General features: G+C 49.5%; 1 protein-coding gene across 1 annotated transcript in view; it reads left to right on the top strand.

The window, feature by feature from the left end:
* The window catches only part of adgrv1 (adhesion G protein-coupled receptor V1), a 981,490-nt gene that overhangs the window by 752,747 nt on the left and 203,934 nt on the right, over positions 1 to 24,809 (top strand). The window contains exon 85 of the mRNA XM_072516264.1: positions 11,554 to 11,732. Coding sequence (XP_072372365.1) covers positions 11,554 to 11,732 — 179 coding nt within the window. The remainder of the gene's footprint in view (positions 1 to 11,553; positions 11,733 to 24,809) is intronic.

Consider the following 24,809-nt stretch of genomic DNA (forward strand, 5'->3'; position numbering starts at 1 on the left):
TGGCTGAGCAGCCCAGCGGCTGATGAGCTGTGTCACAGTGGAGGTGGGCAATACTGTGGAGGTGGAAGCTGGCAGTCTTTATGATGGAGGGGACCTGAGATTTGGAATCCAGCCCAGAGTTGAGCAGGGTTCTGAGCTTGTGAGCAGCCAGGTTTGGCCTGAGACAGTGGCTGGGAAGGGGGATGGGTGGTGTCAGTGGTTGGGGATAATTAGTTTGTGGCAGGGGTTGATCACAATAACTTTGATCTTTAGCTGGAGGAAATTGCAGCTCAGCCAAGATAATTAGTTATTTTACTGCCATTAAACTGAATTTGAAATGACTCTGCAATGTAGCATTCAAGGGAATCATGTCATCTGTTTGAGCAAAAACATTAAAGGAACAGTAAGTTTGTAATTTTTTTTGTACCTTTCAATAAGCTGTTGTTGTGTACTGTTCCAAGTCCGTTGGAACAGTACACGACAGGGCCATTTCGTCAGACTTCTGTTTAAATATAAATATTCAAAAGTTGAATGAAAACTAACAGTACGTGCGGTGTTTCTAGTGAATCCTTGTTTTTAAATCAGGCTTGAGATTTTGATCAGGTGTCCGCAATCTGAAATTCTGTCGTTTCTCTCTCCCCCCCCCCCCCCCCCAACAGTTTGCCCCATCACAGCAGACTGTAAGGTAGAGCATTGAAACTGTCTTATGTTTCACCAGAGAAATTTTTATTTTATCGACTCCTGTTATAACTGATGCTGACTGCCCGTGGGAGGTGTGGGCTGGCAGTGGGGGTGGGAGTGGTGGGCAGTGGGGCGGTGCAGAGTGCCTGGTAGATTTTCCTTGTATCTATCTACGTTATTGTTGTTTCTTGCAGCAGGAAATGGTGCTGATAGTCCTGACAGAGCTTCATTAGGGTAATAAGCAGCCTCCCAGTCTCTCTCTATTCTGCTTCCTCTGAAAGACCTAAAAAGCTGCAGCTCCTTCCAGCTTTACAGCAGTTCTATCCCTTTAACCTGCCGCCACCTCTTACAGTGCTTCAGCGATGGTCCTTCCAGCTACTGATAGTTTCTACAGCACGGGATCAATTCCCATACTGGCTGAGTTTATTCATGAAAGCCCCACCTTCTCAACCTTGTCCCATGCCTGAGGTGTGGTGATCCTCAGGTTAAATCACCACTTCAAAGGGGAAAGCAGCCTGTGGTCATCTGGGACTATGGTGACTTTACTTCCATTACTTTCTGTTACAATTCCAGACCAGACCCCAACAGTGGCTAGGATACTGGACTGAAACCCCAATATTTTAGTATATTTTGTAAGATTGTGTGGAAAGAATATTCGCTCCAGCAGTGATTTCACAAAAAAAATAGAGATTTGGTATTTTTAAAACAAAATGTTATTATTAACAGTGTTAAAATCTTTCATCTCACATCTGAAAATAGATTACAATTACTTCTTAAACAATACTACTAAATACAGTAAATACACTACCCTAATGTACTATCTCTATTCCCAATTAAACAACAAGAAAGAAAAACATGCAGCTCTCAATCCATCCTAAATTCCAATGGCACAGAATAATACTTGCGTTCAGAACAGATTTGGCTCCTGTTAGAACCCTGCAGACGCTGGCTGGATGTCTTCAAAAAGCTGTTTCAACTATGTTGTTTCAGTTCCCTTTTGCCTCAGACAACTCTGCACTGCTTTAAATACTTTTTTTTTTTACTATCTCAGTGTGAGAGCAAAAGACCTTGGGTGGGATTCTCCACTCCCACGCCGAAGTGGCCGCGCCGTCGTGAATGCTGTCGAGGTTCACGACGGTGCGGAACAGCCCCGGTCCCGACCGATTCAGGCCCTGACAATGGGCCAGTATCGGGGCCCCATCATCTACCCGCGCCAGGCCTTGTCGCCCGCGTAAAAGCGGCACCGCATAGATGACGCGGCCGGCGCCGCATAACGGACGTTATCCGCGCATGCGCGGGTTGGCCGGCGCCAACCCACGCATGCGTGGTTGCCGTCCTGTCCAAATCTGCCCCGCAAGAAGATGGGGGACGGATCTTGCGGGGCCGCGGAAGGAAGGAGGTCCTCCTTCAGAGAGGACGGCCCGACAATCGGTGGGCACCGATCGCGGGCCACCCCACATTGCAGGTGAAGCCCGGTGCTGGAATTTCCCTCGCCCCCCCACAGGCCGCCCCCCCCAGCATTCACGCACCGCCAACGACTGCAGCGACCAGGTGTGGACAGCGCCGTGGGGAACCCGCCATTTTGGCCTGGCCGCTCGGCCCATCCGGGCCTCAGAATCGCGGGGGTGCCGGAGAATCGCCATTTTGGGTGTCTCCGGCGATTCTCCGGCCTGCGAAACTCGACCGGGCCGTTCCCGCCGCTTGGGAGAATCGTGGGAGGGCATCGGACCGGCGACCCCGGAAATTTTGGCGGCCCAGGCGATTCTCCCAACCGGCGCGGGAGTGGAGAATCGCGCCCTATACTTGTGGACTCAGTGTAAGCCAGATCCGAACTCAACTCAAAAACTTTCTCAAATGTTTGAATGCCTTAACATGCCAGCAATGACGCGGGCATGATGCTCCAGAAAGATTTCTAAGTATGGTCGCTAGCGGGAAGTGCCGTGAGCCTCCCGGTGCTCGGCCCAGCGAGGTCAACAATGCTGTCCAATGTTAATTGGTTCACTTTTCGAGGCCCCACAGGCTTCTCGCCATAAACGAAAGCTTGCCAGCCGATTTGCCGGCACCGTACTCGCCAGCCCCTGCTAACAAGGTCGAGCAGCACTTAAGCAGCACTTAATCAGCCAACATCAGTCAACTTGCAACCATCTCGCCCAGGGGACCGACTCCAAGATTCAGGTATGCAGACCTGGGGAGGCTTCTAGATGCAGTGGAGGCCAGGAGAGATGTCCTGTTCCATCGATGGTCCCGGAGGGTCAGCCGCAGGTCAGCCAGTACTACCTGGGACGAGGTAGTGGCGGCTTATGTTCAGGGAGTGTGACCAGGAGGAATGGCCTCCTGTGCTGGAAAAAGGTCAATGCCCTACACCTGGCAGCACGAGGGAGAAGACACCAATGCCCCCCTCCCACCCCTGAGACCTTTCCGCCCCCAACGAGCATCCACCCCTTCCCAACTCTTCTTGCAACCGTCCCTTCACCCCCCTTCTCCCTACACCCCGCCCAACCCTGCCTTCATTTCCCCCTCCCATCACTGTGAACCACACATATGGCTAACAATGCCTTCTCTGTGTTTCCTCAGGAAAAGCGCTCCCCAAATTGCCGGGGGAGGGCCCTGACTGGCGGAGGGGCGCCAGACTTAAAAATCCTCACCTCCTTTGAGGAGCGGGCTCTGGCTGTGACTGGGGTGGCTGAGGACCGGGCGGTCACCCACACAGAGGTTGGCGGACGCCGCAGAGGTGAGGAACCACCGAGCTCCACTAAGAGGACCTGTCAAAAGTGAGCTGTTATTGCCATGCTGACTAACCCATCCCTCCCACTGACCATATGTCCATTCACCCACAGGTCCTCCAATGGACAGTACCAGCTCATCCCGAGTGGTCACCCATCCAGCCTCCCAGGAGACCACCTTGGAGGGGAGCTCCAAGGAAGAAAAGATTGAGGCGTCACAGCTTCATCCCCACCCGCCACCAGTGCAGATACACGCATCTCGGTGGGAAATGTTAATGGTCTGGCTTCTAGGCACAATCTGATGACCACCACACAGCTGCTGATGTACATCAGATGTGTGGTGATATGTCTGTGAATAAAATTGTATGCAGATAGAAATGCGACCTCCAACCAGCTGGTGACGTCAGACCTTGGTCACGTGATGTGGCAGACTCATCAGTTGGTAGTAAGGCGTACACATGGACAGTCGCACATTGGGTCGTTCCAGAGCAACCTAGTTTGTATGGCATTCTGCTTGTTACCCTTCCACATGTTAAATAATAAATCATCATTCTAAGTAATTCATCAACAGTTCTGTGAGCATCATTTCTACAGCACAGGTCATAGAACACAAGATGGAGGCAGGAACCCCCAGGCGAGACAACAATCGGAGGTCTGCTGGATCCCAGGACCCAGCTGGGTCCCAACCTGATGCTGAGACTGTGGAAGAGGTATACCCGGAGCTGCTGGAGACGTTTGTGTGCAGTCAGGTCATTCGGAGGGAGATGTCAGTGACACTTAAGTAGATTCATAGCCGACTGGAGGGGTCCCAGAGGCTACGGGTACAGGAAATATTGGCAGCAATGCGTGGCACCGAGGCCTACACCGCAAGGGTGGTAACCACAGGTTAGCGTGTGGCGCTTGACGTTGGCACCATTAGTAGATGTGTCAAACACGTTGCGCAGTCGGTGACAGCCTAGGCTGAGGGTCTCGGCAGAATGTTTGACTCGCTGGGGAATGTTACGCAGTACCAGGATAACCTTGATGAGGTGCTGCGGGATATGTCCCGCTCTCAGATGGGGATGGCCGAGGCGCTGCGGACCTTGTCCCAGTTGCAGGTGGGCATTGCCGAAGCGCTGGACAGCATGACCCAGACGCTGAAGAGCATCGACACGATGGTGCAGACCAAGGCTGACTGGGGCCGTCTGGACTCTAACCAGCTGCCCCTCGGTCCCATGATGAGCCTCAGGGCCCAATGGACACCGTCCAGGAGGAGGGGATGCTGAGTGTCATCCCGGACCCGTCCCATGAAGTGGCGACGGTGGCCATCAGCTCCCCCGAGTTCCACCCCTCTGATCAGGCAGCGTCTCATAGTCAACACCCGGATCAGGGTGGCACGGCTGTGCATGTGCTGGCGACAACTGAGCCAAGGTCCTCCGACCCCAGAGGATGCCCGCCAGGGTCATCGAAGGCCACAGGAAGAGGTAAGCAGCTGACTGCCTCCACCTTTGATGTTCATCCTGGGGACTCACCAAGATGGAGCGCAGAGCTAGGAAGGCAAAGCACATCAAGGATTAATAAGGGCACTGGGGGAGGGGTGGTAGGTAGCGGGTGAAGGCGGTGGGGGAGGGGCTGGCACCATTGGGAGAGTGGGGAATTGTAAATTACAATAAACACCCTTGACCACAACCAGTATGATGCCTCTGTCACTTTCTTCTGCGATGCGCATGACCTTCGACCCCTTGGCATATCCCTCCAGGCACCTCCCCCTCCCGATGCTCACTCACCTATCCATCGACTGTGGACATGGTCCTGGAGCTGTGCCCCATCCCCTGGGTGTTTGGATGTTGGCTGCTGTGTGCGTGGCGTTGCTTCCCGCAGTGTTCAAGCACAGTGTCCATGCATCAAGGTGTGATTGGGATATCAGGCAATGACTCCCACGTGCTACATGGCCCGCCCACCCACAGGAACCCACTTCGGTTGTGTGAAGTGCTCAATAATCACGAGTGACAATTCCCTATTAGCAATAGCCTTCAGCCACATTGCCAGAGTCCTTGGCAGTCGGTGGGGGTTATGGGTGATCAGTGGGCAGACTGGCAGGGGCTAGCGTTGCCCCCGGAAGAGATACACGTGGTCCAGGGGTTGGCAATCTGCTGCCATGCACGGTGCCCCCCCAACGCCTCCCCCCCTCCCCCCTCCCATGATGGCCTACCCCTCCACAGGGTGTCCCCCCCCACCCAGTCGAGGGTTCCCCACCCTCTGCCGAGCACTGGGATGGCAAGCCCAGCGTCCCTGGGCTATTTGCCTGTGAACAAAGATGGTTACTCACCTCCTCAACACCGTGCAGAAGCCCTTCTGCCAGGTTCACCTTTTTCAAAACGAGTACTAATCGGCGACAGCGTGACCACTTGCTGGATGAAGGGAGGCTATTGGATATGGGGTGGCTCCCGTTAATTGTATGGAAATAGGCCTTAAGTGGTGATAATTGGTTTTCTCGCCACAATCTGGCGATATCCTGATTTTGGCTACAGGGGGCCGGTTGCATCGCAAACTGTTTGGCGCCTGGTGCGGTTCCCATTTTTGGCCCCTCCCGCAATTCACCGGCCTCAGTGCGCTCGAGCGAGAGCTCAATGAGGCCGGATAATCGCACCCATCATATCCCAAGCTGAAAACACACAAATTCCCAGGAACTTCCTCTAGTCAAACAACAGCGCCTTAGCCCAGACTTTTACAATAGTCAATTTCACCTCTGGCTCCTAAGAGCTTTCTGGTCTTGCAAAACGAGATTCTTTTAAAAGCATGACTACTGCAGTCAAACACAGTCCAACCCAGGCTTTTAACCCTTAAATTGTCAAATGTTTATAATCCAATACGTCTAAAATCCTGCATTCGTCACATTCCAGGAACCAATGCAGGTTTTTTATTTTGCTGTAATTGTTATTCCCAGGAAGAGCCAATCCTGAACAAAGAACAATACAGCACAGGAACAGGCCCTTTGGCCCTCCAAGCCTGTACCGGTCATGATACCAACCTTTGCCAAAACCCTCAGCACTTCCTTGTGCTGTATCCCTCTATACCCATCCTATCCTTGTGTTTGTCAAGATTTCTTTTGAACGCTGTTAATGTATCTGCTTCCACAACCTTTCCTGGCGACCCGTCCCAGGCACTCACCACTCTCTGTGTAAAAAATCTGCCTCGCAAATCTCCTCTAAACTTTGCCCCATGGACCTTAAACCTGTGCCTCTGGTGACTGACCCCTCCACCCTGGAAAAGTGTGCCCGTCCATCCACTCTATCCATGCCCCTCATAATCTTGTAGATCTCTATTAGGTGACCCCTCACCTCCGTCTTTTTAATGAAAACAGTCTGAGTCTATTGAGCCTCTCCACATAGCTAACACCCTCCAGGCAACATCCTGGTAAACCTCCTCTGCACCCTCTCCAAAGCCTTCAGATCCTTCTGGTAGTACGGCGACCAGAATTGCACGCAATATTCCAAGTGCGGACTTACCAAGGTTCTATACAACTGTAGCATGACTTCCCCGTTTTTATACTCGATGACCCGTCCAATGAAGGCAAGCATTCCGTATGCTTTCTTGACTACCTTGTCCACTTGTGTTGCCACCTTCAATGATCTGTGGACCTGCACGCCCAGATCTCTTTCGCTTTCTATATTCCTAAGAGTTTTGCCATTTATGGTATACCTCCCCTCTATGTTAGATCTACCAAAAGGCATCACCTCACATTTGTCCGCATTAAACTCCATTTTCCATTTCTCTGCCCAAGTCTCCAACCTATCTATGTCCTGCTGTATCCTCTGACAATCCTCAACATTATCTGCCACTCCACCAAACATGGTGTCATCCGCGAACTTACTAATAAGACCAGCTATATTTTCCTCCAAATCGTTTATGTACACTACAAACAACAGAGGCCCAAGCACAGATCCCTGTGGAATACCACCAGTCACAACCTTCCATTCAGCAATTTCCTCCCTTGCTCCCCTCAGTATTCTAGGGTAAATCCCATCCGGCCTAGGATACTTATCTGCCTCAATATCTACCTCCTCTTTTTCGATGTTAACATAATTCAGACTGTTCACACACCCTTCCCAAAAATTATCTTCCTCAAAGTCTCCTTCTTTGGTGAACGCTGATGCAAAGTACTCATTTAGTACCTCGCCCATTTCCTCTGGCTCATAGATTCTCCCCACTGTCCTTAAGTGGTTCAATTATTTCCCTGGCCACTCTCTTGCTTTCTACATGTGAATAAGAAGCTTTGGGATTCACCTAATCCAAGGACTTTTCATGACCCCTCCTAGCCCTTCTAATTTCCCGCTTAAGTACCTTCCTACTTCTTTTATACTCCTCAAGGGTTTTGACTGTCCTCACCATTCTAGACCGTATAGAAGTCTCCTTTATCTTTTTGGCGAGGTTCACAATATTCCTCGTTATCCAAGGCTCCCTAAGCTTACCATACTTATCCTTTGTTCTCTCAGGAACATGACTTTCCTGAATCCTAATCAACTGTTGCTTGAAAGTAGATCTGATCTCTGAATCAGGCACTGAGTACTTTTGCACATGGTTCTCTTTGCAAACCACACACACACACACACCTGGCCCAGCCCAAGAACCTGCAAGCAACCCTGCGGAGGGCTGTTTCTTATGTTCCCTTTCGTGTCTGGGTTAATATCAGCAGTGGCATGATTTGCCCATTTAAGGGTGCTAATTGGCAGTGGGGCGGGAAGGGCATCTACAGGCCTTCCTACTGTGTACTCAATTGAGGTGGAGGAGGGAAGGCAGCGAGGTCCCAACCCACCATCCTCCTACATGATTAATTGTCCCATGGCATCAAACTTGTCACAGAGATGTGTATTAAATTCCTCCCAATGTTACAGTCAAACCCCTGTAATAAATTGTCTCTCTGATTCAACATCTATAACTCATTAAAGGAGCTCATGCTCTCATAAATAAGGGAACATTTTTTTGTCACAAGCCCATTAAAACGTAGTAAGTTACTTACAATTTTATGCAACATGGGACAAATTAAAAGATAAAAGGTTACCAAAGGATCACAGGTTACAATCTTAGTAGCTGGAATAGGATCACATCATCACTGGCCTTCGGCACAGCCCCCACTGGAGTCTGTACAATCAATGAGAGGGCCCTACCACAAGCCAGGTGATCTTGTGCATCACTTTGGCCAATTTCTATTGACTCTTTGCTTATCTAGGCTAAGGCTGGTTACACAGTCTCCATCTTCCAGTCCCAGGCACATTCCTTATAGCCCTGTGAGCAAAAGAGACAATATGTAGGTTCGAGGGACGATGGTGGTAATGTCACTGGACTAGAAATCTAGAGTCCCAGGATAATGCCTCATTGGGGACATAGGTTTAATACCCATCACGGCAGCTGATGGCATTTAAATTCAATAATAAATCTGGAACATAAAGCTACTCTCAGTAATGATGACCATGACAGCTATCATTGATTGTTGTGAAAACCCATCTGGTTCACTAATCCCTTTCAGAGAAGGATATCTGTCATCTTTACCTAGTCTGACCTACATGTGACTCCAGACCCACAACAATGTAGTTGAATCTTCAATGCCCTTCAACTGAAAATTAAAGATGGGCAATAAATGTTGGCCTTGCCAGCAATTCCCACATGCCATGCATGAATTTAAAAAAACAAGGCATGAAGAAAACTGTCTCCCTTTGGCGTTTGAAATCTCTTATCTGACCGTTGGTGCCCACATGTGGCCCTTGTGCAGGCTAATGCACCTCAACTCATTTACTAACTGGATTCCGCTAATATGCCGGGTTGCTATCCAGCTTGGGAAGTGAGGAGTTCCACCCCGACCATCATTTGCAAGGGTCAGTCAGAGATTCAGCCTCTTAAAGGGCTAGGAGGAAATTCCAACAAATTCATCCAGGTCTCCTCCATTTCCTTGGAGATTCTGCTCTAGTTACTTCGGGAAACAGGTGGAATCAGCGAGATATTCTAGGTCACCATGCTTGCATGAGTACTTTTCAACATACTTGTGGCCTGAATTTTCATCCTTGAGGCAGGGAGTGGGAGTCAAGAAAATTCCCAGTTCGGCCTGACGGCTCGGGGGAAAGTGCCCGCAAAAGCGGGATCTTCATTGCCCAGGGGGTGGGGGGCTTGGAGTCGGGTCAGCTGACCTGGGAAAAAGTTTGGATGCAGCCACAGTGCTGCCTGATGCAGGGATGGGCTGTTTAAAAGAGCCGGCTCAGTGGACTGGGACTTTGTCCCAGTTAAAATAGAGGTACAGAAGCTCTCAAGCTTTCGCTCCTCACATCCAGTCACCATCAAAACATTTCCTGTGTTCTATACCTGCCACCTCATTTCCCCCCAACTACTTCAATGGTCCCTTGTACTTCCTATGCCATGCTCTGCCCTTCCTCCTACCCCCTATGTCCCCTCATGCTCACTGTGCCAGACTATGCCCTCCATCTATCACTTATGGTCTCTCATGCCCCTTGTGCTGAGCTATGGCCTGGCACCCACTCCTTATGGCCATTGTGCCCTATCCACCCTGTTCCAACCACCCTCTAGCTCCTTATGCCAATCAATGGCCCACCACCTATGGCCCCTCATACTTCCTATGCTAAGCTTTGCACTTCCACCATCCCCTTTGGTCCCTCATGCTCCCATGCCAAGCTGGGACACTTCCATACCCATTGGCTAACTGTACACTGTATAGATCCAATGAACCCTATAGTGGCAATAGTATGTATAAAAAAAGCTTTAAAAAAACAATTTATTCATAACTTCCCCATGTTCAAAAAGTTATTTCACTTCGAAGGCAGTTAATGTGACAAGTTACAAAACCCCAACCCCTTGAATTCACTTAACCTTGCGTTATTAAATCACAGAGATTAGACAGCCAGAGCTGTCAACCAAGCACTGTTTTCTCTGGGGAGCAGGCGTTTCAACAAGTAATGGTTGTCTGGATTCTCAGCCAAGTATCAAAAATGCAAATTGGCTGAGAGCCCAACAAGATCTTAATCTTGTTGAAACAGCTAGGTTAAAGGGCATGTCTTAACATTGGAGGTATGATGGGCCATAAGGGGTGGGTAGAACGGAATAGCTTGGTGTAGAAGGCATGAGAGGCCAAAGGGAGTGAGTGGAAGGGCAGAGCTTGACACAGGGAGCACAAAAGGTGGGTGGGAATATAGCTGGACATAAGGAGGACCGTTTGAAAGTTGCTTTCAAAAGGCCCACTCATGCAGACTAGGATTCACGTCTCCTCAAGAGGCTGTGAACCACAACACTTTAAAAACCTGGCCCGAGTCTATGAAAATTGCAGAGAAAGAGAACATATCTTTCTCTGCAATGGATCCAGCAAGGTCTGGAGCGGTGGGTGCAGGTATTGATAGGCACCAGCTTACTCCCTTTAAAGGTACTCCTGAAATCAGACAATCCAGGACTGAGGTTAGGAATCTCGGAATTGGGACACACCCACCATTTTTAAAAGGCTCTCGAGATATCCCGACTCAACAAAAATCCAGGCCATACTTTCCACATTATCAGTATGACATACAAATGTCAGTTGTTCATTGATGAAAGTACAGTGAAAAATCAGAATTATTGAGATAATTTTAGAAAGCAAAAGGATAACTTGATAATTTCTCCTCATTGCTTTATTATGCACACAACAAAGGAATTGAAAATATCAGCCCTGTAGCTAGAAACTATTTTCTGTAAAGTTGCTTGTTTGGTATTCATTGCTCGATAAACTTCAGAACTACATGTGAAACGAAGCATGGGCATTATTTTAAATGTTGTGCATTTATAAGCATTGCGAAGTTTGAAGTTTGTTCCACCCCCCAGAGCAGAATTGCGCCATAACGCAGCCATTTTTGACTTTGACATGCTTCAGACTTCTTTATTCCCAATTGTAAATATTGTAAAGACTCACTTTTTATTTAAAAACAAAATTAATGATATAAATAATGCTGATACAGTGAAATCATCCTTTGTTCCAATGACACACCAACAGTACAGCGGAAATTAATTTTTGGATCAGAATATAATTGCTATTATGGTCACTGTGGTGGAAGCCACTTTATGTAAAATGAAGCACAAACTCAGACTGTAAACATGCGTGTGTTTGCAATGAGAAAGTGTAATCATTGCACTTACGGAATGTTCCTTTTCTTCCCTTTAGTCCATCAATTTCTGGCAAGTGCTTGTGATGAATGATGAACACACAGATCGGCGGTACCTCCTATTCTTCATTCTGAGTTGGGGTTTACCTGCCTTTGTTGTGGCCCTGCTTGTGATTATCTTGAGAGGCGCCTATCACTGGACAATGCAGGAAATCTATGGGACTGTACACGGTGATGTGTGAGTATTGCAAGTTCCAAAAGCATTGCCAGCCTAGTTGTTGAATTGCAAATCTGTATCTTGCACTGATTAGAAGGCATATTAGAAATTGCCAGGTTATGGTTCATCTTCATTTCCAGGAAGTTCAGTGAAAATGAGTTCAAGCAAAATAAGGAACCTTCTCAGAGAACCTAAAATCTGCCATAACTTTCCTTTGCCTTTTCATATTCAAGCACTTTCTGTGATGCAGAAGAACGCCCAGCTTAAGACATGAATTAAACTCTGTTGTTGAATTTAAAGCTGTGCTCAGCCATGGCTGTAACTTCCTGTAATAAGACAGGGTGGGGGCGTGTTTTGTGAGTACTTTGCTGTTTCGAGAATTAGGCCAAATAGTTATTTATACTAGTTGGTAAGTATTACCCACTTCCCGTTTGCACTTTGCATGCAAAACTATGTCAGACCAACATTTTTGTCTGCTTCTCAGTCTACTCTTGCCCTTCCCCTCCTCCATAGCCTCACACACAAACGTGATCAAAAACACACGCACGCACATCCTGCTACAACCTTTTTACAGAAATTTGATAAATTACGGATCTGGTACGAGAAAGTTTGGTTAAGAATATCCTCAGCACATCAATACTTACAAAGAATTGAAGAACAAGCAGTTTAAAGCAAAATTATTGTCAAGAGAAACTCTTTTAAAGTCGGAAAATTTGAAAGAATTCCAGTTAACTTTAACCCGAAAAAAAGCCTGTCCATTCTGAGTGATTTTCTTGTATAATTTGATCCAAACAACACATATTCAGTAGAATCTCTAAAAATGTTATAGACGCTAGCTTTATAGATGCTAGCCATCATCTGGTACGGTTCATCACCGTTTTTCAATTTAGACAGAGTGGCCTAGAAATTGGGCCGCATTGCACTCACTTGTCAGGCAATATCTGACCTCCTAAGTGTACAAAAAGCAATTCAACCTCATCGTCCTGTGAGGTACCCTATGTCTCAGAAGTAGTGGGTGATGCACTATCAATTATGACGAGACAAGAGTAGCGTGTAATCAAGGCTTTGTTAAGCAGAGATGTGTAGCCTCCTGCAGCAGCTGCCGAAATGGCTGCAGCTTGGTGAGCACACACATGTATACTCCGCCTACTGAGCGGAGCCAGCAGGCAGGGATCTACTCCCGTACCTGTAGTACAGGAGCCTTACCATATTACATCTCGTATATGATATATACAACAGTGGTGACTACCACATTCACCCCGTTTAAAAAAAAGAGTCCAGCGGGGGTGGTGGAAAACTATTTACATGCATTTTAAGGTTAACATTTTGGGGGAAGTTAGCAAATTCAGCCGATTGGGTGCCTTGATCCTCCGTTGTGAGCGCCGCTGTCCCATTGGCGATGCAGGCGTCGGTTGGTCGCTGGTGACTCCGGGAGCATGTAGACCTCATCTTCATCCCTGGGTCGGACCAAGGGGAGGACGGATCGTCCTGGGCTGTGGTGAGGTATGCTGGGGGGAGGGAGGGTGGCGCCGGGGCAGAGGGGGGGGGGGGTTCCAGCTGGTGCCAGGTCTCTGAGGGAGACTGTGTCTTGGCCGTCAGGGTATGCCACGTAGGCGTACTGCGGGTTTGCATGGAGTAGCTGTACCCTCTCAACCAACGGGTCCGCCTTGTGGAGCCGCACGTGCTTGCGGAGGAGAATGGGTCCTGGAGCTGCCAGCCACGTTGGGAGCGAAACCCCGGAGCTGGACTTCCTGGGGAAGGCAAGGAGATGTACATGGGGGGTTGCATTAGTCTCCCGTGCAAAGTAGCGATCGGATGGAGTGAAGGGCGTTGGGGAGGACCTCCTGCCAGCGGGAAACCGGGAGACTTTTGGACCGTAGGGCCAACTGGACCGCCTTCCAGACCGTCCCATCCTCTCGCTCCATCTGCCAGTTTCCCCGGGGGTTGTAGCTTGTCGTCCTGCACGAGGCGATGCCCTTGCTGAGCAGGTACTGACGCAGCTCATAACTCATAAAGGAGGAACCCTGGTTGCTGTGGATGTAGGCAGGGAAACCGAACAGGGTGAAGATGGTGTTGAGTGCTTTGATGACGGTGGGAGACGTCATATTGGGGCATGGGACAGCGAAGGGGAATCTGGAGTATTCGTCGACCACGTTAAGGAAGTACGTGCTTCGGTCGGTGGAGGGGAGGGGACCTTTGAAATCCACGCTGAGGCATTCAAAGGGGCGGGAGGCCTTCACTAGATGCGCGCGGTCTGGCCGCTAGAAGTGTGGTTTGCACTCCATGCAGACCTGGCAGTGTCAGGTGATAGCCCTGACCTCCTCAATGGAGTAGGGCAGATTGCGGGCCTATATGAAGTGAAGGAACCGGGTGACCCCTGGGTGACAAAGAGCGTCGTGTAGGGTCCGGAGTTGGTCCACTTGTGCGCTGGCACATGTACCTCGGGATAGTGCATCGGGGGGCTCGTTGAGCTAACCGGGCAGATACAAAATCTCGTAATTGTAGGTGGCGAGCTCGATCCTCCACCTCAAGATTTTATCATTTTTGATCTTGCCCCGCTGTGTGTTATTGAACATGAAGGCAACCGACCGTTGGTCAGTGGGGAGAGTGAATCTCCTGCCGGCCCGGTAATGCCTCCAAAGCCGCACAGCTTCTACGATGGCTTGGGCCTCCTTCTCGACGGAAGAGTGCTGAATTTCGGAGGCATAGAGGGTGAGTGAAAAGAATGCCACGGGCCTGCCCGCCTGGTTGAAGGTGGCGACCAGAGCGACGTCTGATGCATCACTCTCGACTTGGAAGGGGAGCGTCTCGTCGACCGCGTACATTGCGGCCTTGGCGATGTCGGCTTTGATACGGTTGAAGGCCTGGTGAGCCTCGGCTGTGAGGGGGAAAACGGTGGCGTGAATGAGTGGGCGTGCCTTGTCCGTATAGTTAGGGACCCACTGGGTGTAGTATGAGAAGGACCCCAGGCATCGTTTGAGGGCCTTGGGGCAGTGGCGGAGGGGGATTTCCATGAGGGGGTGCATGCGATCGGGGTCGGGCCCTAGAACTCCATTTTGCACCACATAGCCGAGGATGGCTAAGCAGTTGGTGCTGAACATGCACTTCTCCTTGTTGTACGTTAGGTTGAGGAGTTTGGCGGTGTGGAGGAATTTGGAAAGGTTAGCGTCATGGTTCTGCTGGTTGTGGCCACAGATGGTGACGTTATCCAGGTACGGGAAGGTGGCCCGCAGTCCGTACCGGTCAACCCATTGGGTCCATCTCTCGTTGGAAGACCGAGACCCCATTAGTGACGCCGAAGAGAACCCTAAGGAAGTGGTAAAGGCGGCCGTCCCCTTCAAATGTGGTGTACGGGCGGTCCGCCTTGCGAATGGGGAGCTGGTGGTAGGCAGATTTCAGGTCCACTGTCGAGAAGACCCGGTACTGTGCAATCTGATTGACCATATCAGATATGCGTGGGAGGGGGTACGCGTCGAGCTGCGTGTGCCGATTGATGGTCTGACTGTAGTCAACGACCATCCTGTTTTTCTCCCCAGTTTTCACAACTACCACTTGGGCTCTCCAGGGGCTGTTGCTGGCCTCGCTAATGCCTTCCCTCAGCAGCTGATGGACCTCAGACCTGATGAAGGTCCTGTTCTGGGCTCTGTACCATCTGCTCCTGGTGGCGACAGGTTTGCAATCCAGGGTGAGGTTTGCAAACAGAGAAGGCGGGCCCGCCGAATTTTAGGGTTAGACTTTGGAGGTTGCACTGGAAGTCCAGGCCGAGTAGCAAGGCAGCGCAGAGGTTGGGGAGGACGTGGAGCCGGAAGTCACTGAACTCTATGCCCTGGATGGTGAGGGTGGCGGTGCAGTACCCCCGGATCTCCACGGAGTGGTATCCGGAGGCCAGGGAAATTCTCTGGTTAATGGAGTGTACCGCGAGGGAGCAGCGCCTTACCGTATCGGGGTGGATGAAGCTCCCTGTGCTCCCGGAGTCAAGAAGGCATGATGTCTTGTGTCCATCGACCTTTACCGTCGTCGACGCGGTTGCGAGGTTGTGCGGCCGGGACTGGTCGATCGTGTTGGAGGCGAGCTGTAGCTGGTGTTGGAAGGCCCGTGGCAGGTCGGCAGGCGATGAGCGGCCCGAGGAAGTGCCTGACGAGCAGGGGTCCTGAGGCGGGGAAGATGGCGGCGCCCACGGGCCGCACGTGGTGGGTGCCGTTAAAGATGGTGGCGCCCACGGGCCGCACGTGGGGGTGCAAGAACAATGGGCCTGGTTACAGTGGCGATCGAGCGGGCCTGGCACACAGCAGTGAAAGGTCCTTTCTTCCCACAGGTCTTGCAGAGTGCGCTCCGCGCCGGGCAGCGCTGCGGGGGGTGCTTTGTCTGTCCGCAAAAGTAGCACTTGGGTCCCCCGGGGTTGGCTGGCTGCTGCGCGGCGCAGGCTTGGGGTTGGCTGGGGGCGGTCGCTGGTGGGGTCCACGATGGGATGTTCGCTGGTGGGGTCCACGATGTCCAGGAGGGGGGCGGCGTGCGGTCGGCGGCATACGCTTGTACATTACGGGAGACAACTGTTAGTGAGACCGCGGGTTTCTTGGTCACTGCGAGGTCGAGGGTAGCCCCTTCTAAGAGGCGCTGGCGGATGTACGCCGACCCTATGCCCGTAACGAAAGCATCCCTAATTAGGAGTTTGGAATGTTCAACGGCCGAAACGGCCTGGCAATCGCAGTCCCTTGCCAGGGCGTGCAGGGCACGCCAGAAATCTTCCACAGACTCACCGGGGAGTTGATGCCGCATGGACAGGAGGTGCCTGGCATAGAGCTTTTTGGTCTGCTGAGTGTAGCTCTCTTTCAGTAGCGCCATGGCCTCAGCATAGGTAGGCGTGTCTCAGATGAGGGGAAAGATATCGGAGCTCAGCCACGTATACAGGATCTGGAGCCTCTGTGACTCTGAGGGTGGTTCTGTCGCAGATTCGATGCAGGCTTCAAAGCAAACTAGCCAATGTGCGAAGGCCGACGTGGCGTTGTCTGCTTGAGGGTGCAGCTGCAGGTGATCCGGTTTAGTGCGGAGATCCATCGTTGTAAAATCTCTGCGTAATAAATTGATGCACTATCAATTACGACGAGGCGAGAGTGGAGTGTAATCGAGGCTTTATTAAGCAGAGATATGTAGCCTCCTGCAGCTGCTGCCGAAATGGCTGCAGCTTGGTGAGCACACACATTTATACTCCGCCTACTGGGCGGAGCCAGCAGGCAGGGATCTACCCCATACCTGTAGTACAGGTGCCTTACCGTATTACATCTCGTATGGGATATATACAACAGTGGTGACTACCACAGTGGGCAAAAAGTATGAGCACATTTACAGCTGGAAGATTGCCAACTGCCATATCGATAAGGACACAAAAGGCACCGTGTACCTATGTTTCAATCAGGCAGTTGTTAGACTCTTTTCATATGAAAATAAGGGCCTTGAGGTCTCCATTGAAACATTTGCTTGCCCGGAGGCAACCAACACCACAGATGACTCCCCCAAGGCCTGCATGCCAAACAATTACGTCGCTTGCATGTACCCAAAATTCCATCATTTACCTGTGGGGATTCCACCCACCATCAGAATGAGGTCTGAGGCCCAATATCCACAGCTTCATGAGCCCTACCATTCATGCACAGGATACAAATCAGGATACAACAGAATGTTGCCTGGTATGGAGGGCATTAGCTATGAGGAGCGGTTGAATAAACTCGGTTTGTTCTCACTGGAACGAAGGAGGTTGAGGGGAGACCTGATAGAGGTATACAAAATTATGAGGGGCATAGACAGAGTGGATAGTCAGAGGCTTTTCCCCGGGGTAGAGGGGTCAATTACTAGGGGGCACAGGTTTAAGGTGAGAGGGGCAAGGTTTAGAGTAGATGTACGAGGCAAGTTTTTTACGCAGAGGGTAGTGGGTGCCTGGAACTCGCTACCGGAGGAGGTAGTGGAAGCAGGGACGATAGGGACATTTAAGGGGCATCTTGACAAATATATGAATAGGATGGGAATAGAAGGATACGGACCCAGGAAGTGTAGAAGATTGTAGTTTAGTCGGGCAGCATGGTCGGCACGGGCTTGGAGGACCGAAGGGCCTGTTCCTGTACTGTACATTTCTTTGTTCTTTGTTTTGTAGTAGTCACTTCCAAATTTCAAGTACCTTGTTTGGAATGCTTTTGGACTTTGTATGCTGTCCTTATCTGATGATCATATTTGAGCATTTTTCATCGGCAGTCAGTAGATGTTCAAGAAAGGAGGGAGATGGAAACTATAGTCTAGTTTGTTTCAGAAACTATTATTAAAGCAATAATAGCAGAACTAATAACAACAGGGCCAACATAGTTTTGCAAAAGGGAAATCGTATTTGACAAACTTACTGGAGTTCTTGGAGGGTGCAAAAACCAGGGTGGATAAAGGGGAACTTCTAGATGTTGTGTATGGACGGCACGATTAGCACTGTTGCTTCACAGCGCCAGGGTCCCCGGTTAGATTCCCAGCTTGGGTCACTGTCTGTGCGGAGTCTGCATGTTCTCCCCATGTCTGCCTGGGTTTCCTCCGGGTGCTCCGGTTTCCTCCCACAGTTCAAAGGCGTGCAGGTTAGGTTGATTGGTCATGCTAAATTGCCCTTAGTGTCCCAAAAAAGGTTAGGTGGAGTTACTGGGTTACGGTGGAGGTGTGGGCTGAAGTAGGGTGCTCTTTCCAAGGGCCGGTGCAGACTCAATGGGCCGAATTCTATGATTGCGCCACCTTTAAACAAAATGACTTGGATAAAGGGACTAACAGTGCTGGACAAACCATGATCGGTGTGCCATGAGGTCCTCGTGCACTGTGGACGATGGATGAAGGTAGAATGTAATTACAAAATGTTTTAACATAATGAGTATTCATGGCATGCAGATGGAGTACAAGCAGGCAGGATATGAGGCCTGACCCGCCACAAACACCCTGCTGTGTTCATTTCAAATTTAAACCCACTGTCAGGAAAGCAAAACAAAGTGATTCTGCCCTCCACCTTTTGTGCTCCTAAGGCCCTATAAAATTCCCCCTTCCTCCATGTTTAGGAATTACTGTCAAGCACTCTGGACTGCCCTGATGATGAGAAAGGTGTTTTATGGATATAAATTATTTCCCTATACCATCTCACTCAGGCTGAACCTGTAATACACCAGTTATGTCCATTGTCAAGTTCCAAAGGCACCTAACGTTCAACTCTTCTCTCTCCTTGGGGGACATCGTATCACAGTAAAGGTATTACACAAATGCTTGTTTTGGCTTCATCTTCTCAAGATCTAGATTGCACTGAGCCACAATCTAAAAAAGCCTTGAAAATTATTTTAAGGGTTATCATACTCAGCACTGTGATGGAGCTAACATAACACAGACAACTGCAATACCAATACTCCTGAAAGCCCAAGAGATTAATGAGTGTTGCTGTCAACTCCAAGCGAACTGGTCTTGTGCAGCTGGCAGCAACAAGATAAACTTGCCAGATTCACAAAGGCCAGCAGCCAGGAAAAACAAGGAAAAATGTGTCTCCTTGGCTTCTGGCCTTGGTGAACCCTGTAAGTTTACTTTCTTATTACCACCACAACACCAACATCCTGGGAATTCACAACATGAGCAGAATAAAAGAGCAGCGTGTATATATTAAGACTCATTAACCTCAGGCCGAAGGGCTAAGTACTTCTTCTAATTAGGTTATTAGTGCTTAAACTTCAAACACAAATACTGAAAAATTAAATCGAAACAAGCAGAAAAAATGTTATATATATTCAGAATTCTTCTTGTCTATTAATAACACTGGTACCAACGTCTCTGCAGCAAATTTTCTCCTGGTTTCCAATTTCAAAGTTATAATCTAGTCACAGAGACTGGGATTGGATCTGCCTATTGACATTAAATTTATGGTGGCGTGGGTCTGTTATAACACCATCAAAATTAGTTATATTTTGTCATTTGTAATCCAACAATACTAAGTGCAAACTATATGTGGCATTCTGGCATCCATTGTTGATAAGGGCCTCAGTGTGGGTATGTAGGGGTACAATTTGAAAGACTGTGTTCTCTATTGCAGTTGTTTGCAGTAGAATACCGAGACAATGTTTTTTTTAAAAGGCCTTGTTTTGTATGGTTTTTTTTTGGTAAACCATGGGCCTGCTTACTTTGTAATGCACCACAGTTCTTTTCCCTCATGCAAAATGATGACACTCATAACAACAGCTTGTTTTATGTGGCGCTTTCAACATAATATAAATTCCAGTTATTTCACTGGAGTGCTGAAACAAAATTTGGCACCAAATTATATAAGGAGGCATTAAGACAATGAGCAACAGCTTGGATTGGATTGGATTTGTTTATTGTCACGTGTACCAAGGTACAATGAAAAATATGTTTCTGCAAGCAGCTCAACAGATCATTAAGTACATGGGAAGAAAAGGAAATAAAAGAAAATACATAATAGGGCAACACAAGGTACACAATGTAACTACTGTAGCCATCTAAGATGGCCACCTGCAAAGGACCATGGGAATTATGGCCAACCCAGGACTCAGACAGATGCACAGCCTATGTGTATCTAAAACACAGGTAACCAGACCTGATCGAAACCCCCGCTTGTTTGCATTTTAATGGCCCATTTTCCCAGGACAATAGAACTCCAATCAAGCAACCGGTAAAGCTACAGACTGATCTGCACCACTCCCCTTACTCAGAAAGCACAACTGCCAAGGTCAATGACCACTAAGGTCCCGCCCAGCCACCAAGGCACCCGCCCCTTTATTGGCCGAAATTGAAGAGAGTGATCAGAGCCCTGTCGAATTATTGGGTCCAAGGTTAAGGACCGCCCCAAAGAGCCAAAATCCCAGAGGGATAAAAGAGGACACAGCCATGTGTTCTGTCTCTTTTGAATCCGGCCTGTGCCAACCCAATTGTAGCAGGAACAGCCAGCTAAGTTCAAGACCAATGATCACTACCTCACGGATGAGCCCAGCAGAGACAGAACCACTTTCTTCGAACCAGCCAAGTGAAATCCAGATAATGGCCTTATCCATTTGCACAGTGCCGGTCGCCCTGAATTTAAGTATAGGTTATTGTAGCTGATAAGTGTCGTTTAACTCGTAGTAGATATTGTGTTTGCATGTTGAGATAACTCTTGTGTATGTAAATAAACCATCTTTTGAACTAACTAACTGATTGTGTGATCATTTGATCGATATAAGGGAAGGCTTGTGGTTCACTAAGATAAATAGAAATACCCACAGTATTGGCGACGCTGTTGGGACCAAAACAGACCAACACTACATAAGCACCGGCATTGAATGAAGCATACAGGGGTGTAGTGTTAATGAGGTCAGTCCATAAGAGGGCCGTTTAGGAGTCTGGTAACAGCGGGGAAGAAGCTGTTTTTGAGTCTGATTGTGCGTTTTCTCAGACTTCTGTATCTCCTGCCTGATGGAAGAAGTTGGAAGAGTGAGTAAGCCGGGTGGGAGGGGTCTTTGATTATTCTGCCCACTTTCCCTAGGCAGCAGGAGGTGTAGATGGAGTCAATGGATGGGAGGAAGGTTCATGCGATGGACTGGGCTGTGTTCACGACTCTCTGAAGTTTCTTGCGGTCCTGGGCCGAGCAGTTGCCATACCAGGCTGTGATGCAGCCAGATAAGATGCTTCCTATGGTGCATCTGTAAAAGTTGGTGAGGGTTAATGTGGACATGCCAAATTTCCTTAGTTTCCTGAGGAAGTATAGGCGTCGTTGTGCTTTCTTGGGGGTAGCGTCGACGTGGGTGGACCAGGACAGATTTTTGGAGATGTGCACCCTGAGGAATTTGAAACTGCTAACCATCTCCACCTCGGCCCCGTTGATGCTGACAGGGGTGTGTACAGTACTTTGCTTCCTGAAATCAATGACCAGCTCTTTAGTTTTGCTGGCATTGAGGGATAGATTGTTGTCGCTGCACCACTCCACTAGGTTATCTATCTTCCTCCTGTATTCTGACTCGTCATTATTCAAGATCCGGCCCACTATGGTCGTATCAAGGAGCTAGTTTAGCACAGGGCTAAAGACCTGGCTTTTAAAGCAGACCGGCACCACCATTCAATTCCCATACCAGGCGGGGAATGTGGCGATTAGGGGCTTTTCACAGTAACTTCATTTGAAGCCTACTTGTGACAATAAGCGATTTTCATTTCATTTCATTTCATTTTGTCAGCAAACTTGTAGATGGAGTTGGAACCAAATTTTGCCCAGCAGTCGTGTGTGTATAGGGAATGGAGTAGAGGGCTAAGTACGCTACCTTGCGTGTCCCGGTATTGAGGACTATTGTGGAGGAGGTGTTGTTGTTTATTCTTACTGGTTGTGGTCTGTTGGTCAGAAAGTCGAGGATCCAGTTGCAGAGTGAGGAGCCAAGTCCTAGGTTTAGGAGCTTTGATATGAGCTTGGCTGGGATTATGGTATTGAAGGCGGAGCTGTAGTCAATAAATAGTAGTCTGATGTAGGAATCCTTGTTGTCGAGATGCTCTAGGGATGAGTGTAGGGCCAGGGAAATGACATCTGCTGTGGACCGGTTGCGGCGGTATGCGAATTGCAGTGGATCAAGGCGTTCTGAGAGGATGGAGGTGATGCACTTCATGACTAACCTCTCGAAGCACTTCATTATGACTGAAGTCAGGGCCACCGGACGGTAGTCACTGAGCCGCGCTGCCTGGTTCTTCTTTGGCACCAGTATGATGGTGGACAAAGGAGCTTGGACAAAGGAGTAGTTTGTAAGGAGCATCTTAAAGGAGGATAAAGAGTTAGAAAGACAGAGTGGTTAGGGACAGAATTCCACAGATTAGAGCTTTGGTAACTTACTGGCCAGCATTGGTGGAACAGTTGAAATCGGGGATGGACCCGAAGCCAGAATTAGAGTAGCTAAGATATTCAGTGGGTTGTGAGGATGGAGGAGATTACAGAGATAGGGAGGGTCAATGCCTGGGTGAATTTTTGTTTTAAAAAAAAGACGAGTTTTGTGGCGTTATATAACTGAGAGTTATGTAAATCAGGGGTACAGGGATGGTGCCAGGGTGAGGGGAGGGCATTGATGCGATTTAAAACTGGAGCAGGCGGCACGGTGGCGCAGTGGTTAGCACTGCTGCGTACGGCGCTGAGGACCCGGGTCACTGTCTGTTTGGAGTGTGGAGTCTCCCCGTGTCTGCGTGGGTTTCACCCCCACAACCCAAAGATGTGCAGGTTAGGTGGATTGGCCACGCTAAATTGCCCCTTAATTGGAAAACAAATTGGGAACTCTAAATTTATAAAAGAAAAAACTGGAGCAACAAGGTTTTGGATGACCTCTGGTATTACAGAGGGTAGAGCATGAGAGGCTGGCCGTGAGTCATGTCTCGAGGCAACAAAGGCATGATTGAGGATTACGGCAGTAGCGGGAATTGAATCAATCAGTGTTATAAAGATAGAAATAGGCTGTTTTAGTGATCCATGTGATGGTGACGTGTTCGGAAGCTCAACTCAGGGTAGGGGGTTTTAGTTCAGATGGGCAGCATGGACGGTGCAGGCTTGGAGACAAAAGGGCCTGTTCCTTTGCTGTAATTTTCTTTGTCCTCTGTTCAGTGTCAAATATGACATCAGTCTGATTCACTATCAGATAGTTGCTAGGGAGAAGGATGGCGTTGGGGGTAGGTAATAGAATTTGTAACTTGGACCGAAGGTAATGGCTCTGGTCTTCTCTATGTTTCATTGGAGAAATGTTTTTCTCATCCAATGCTGGATATCAGACATGTGGGGCGCGATTCTCCGCTCCCGCGCCGGTTTGGAGAATCGCCTCGGTCGCCAAATTTTCCCGCGACGCCGGTCCGATGCCCTCCCGCGTTTCACGGAAGCGGCCAGATCGGCACAATCGCGTTTTGCGCGGCGTGGTCCAGTGAATCGCCCAAGACAGCCAAAATGGCAATTCACCGGTACCCCCGCGATTCTCAGTGCCAGATGGGCCGAGCGGCCTGCCCAAAACGGCAGGTTCCCCCCGGGGCCGTCCACACCCGGTCGGGCAGCCTGCCCGGGGGGGGGGGGGGGGGAATCCTGTACCGCGGGGGGGGCTCAAATGGGGTCTGGCCCGCGATCGGTACCCACCGATCGTCGGGCCGACCTCTCTGAAGGAGGACCTCCTTTCTTCCGCAGCCCCGCAAGATCCGTCGGACATCTTGTGGGGCGGACTCGGGGAGGACGGCAACCGCGCATGCGCGGGTGACGCCAGGTATGCGGCGCCGGCCGCGTCATGTATGCGGCGCCACCTTTACGCGCCGCCAAAGCCTGGCGCGCGTAAATGATGCGGCGCCGCTCCTAGCCCATTTTTGGGCCCTGAATCGGTCGGGATAGGGCCCGTTTCACGCCGTCGTGAACCTCGACGCCATTCACGACGGTGCGATGACTCTGTCTCCATTTCAGAGAATCGCGCCCGTGGTCTGACACTGTAAAGACATTAGAGGAGTCAAGAAAGTAATGGTGGTGTTATCAGCGCAGATGTAGAAGCTGACACAGTGGGCAAAATTTTCTGACCTCCCTGTGGTGTGTTTCCTGGCAATGGGAGGCAGTCAGCGCCACTGTCAATGAGCTTTCCATTGAATCCACCCCACGTCGCCAGGAAACCTCCAGGGGGGGGTGCCGTTGGAGGGACAAGAAAATCCCGCCGGCTTGAACAGCCGGAAGATCTCGCCCAATGTTTTTGGATGATGTCATTGAGGAGCAAAATGTAGATGAGAAATAGGAGGGGCAAAGGATAGATCCTTGAAGAACACAGAGGAACAGCAAGACAGTCATTTTCTGGCAATAAATAGATGGATACAAATTGTACCAGGTTACTGCAGTACCAACCAGCTGAGGAATGTGGAGAAGAATTAAAGACGGATGGTGTGATCAACCGTGTCAAAAACTGCAGGTGGACTGAGAAGAACATCCCAGCTGCACCATAAAAGATGGGGCACCTTGCAACATACTTAAATATTCCTATCTTTGGGAATGGGGCTAGAGTACAGCTCATGAGCAAGTGCAAGTACCAAATCAACTCTATTTACAACATCAAAGCAATGGCAGAAAATTGTTTA

This window comes from Scyliorhinus torazame, chromosome 9 (assembly GCF_047496885.1).
Source record: "Scyliorhinus torazame isolate Kashiwa2021f chromosome 9, sScyTor2.1, whole genome shotgun sequence".
Taxonomy (NCBI): Eukaryota; Metazoa; Chordata; class Chondrichthyes; order Carcharhiniformes; family Scyliorhinidae; genus Scyliorhinus; species Scyliorhinus torazame.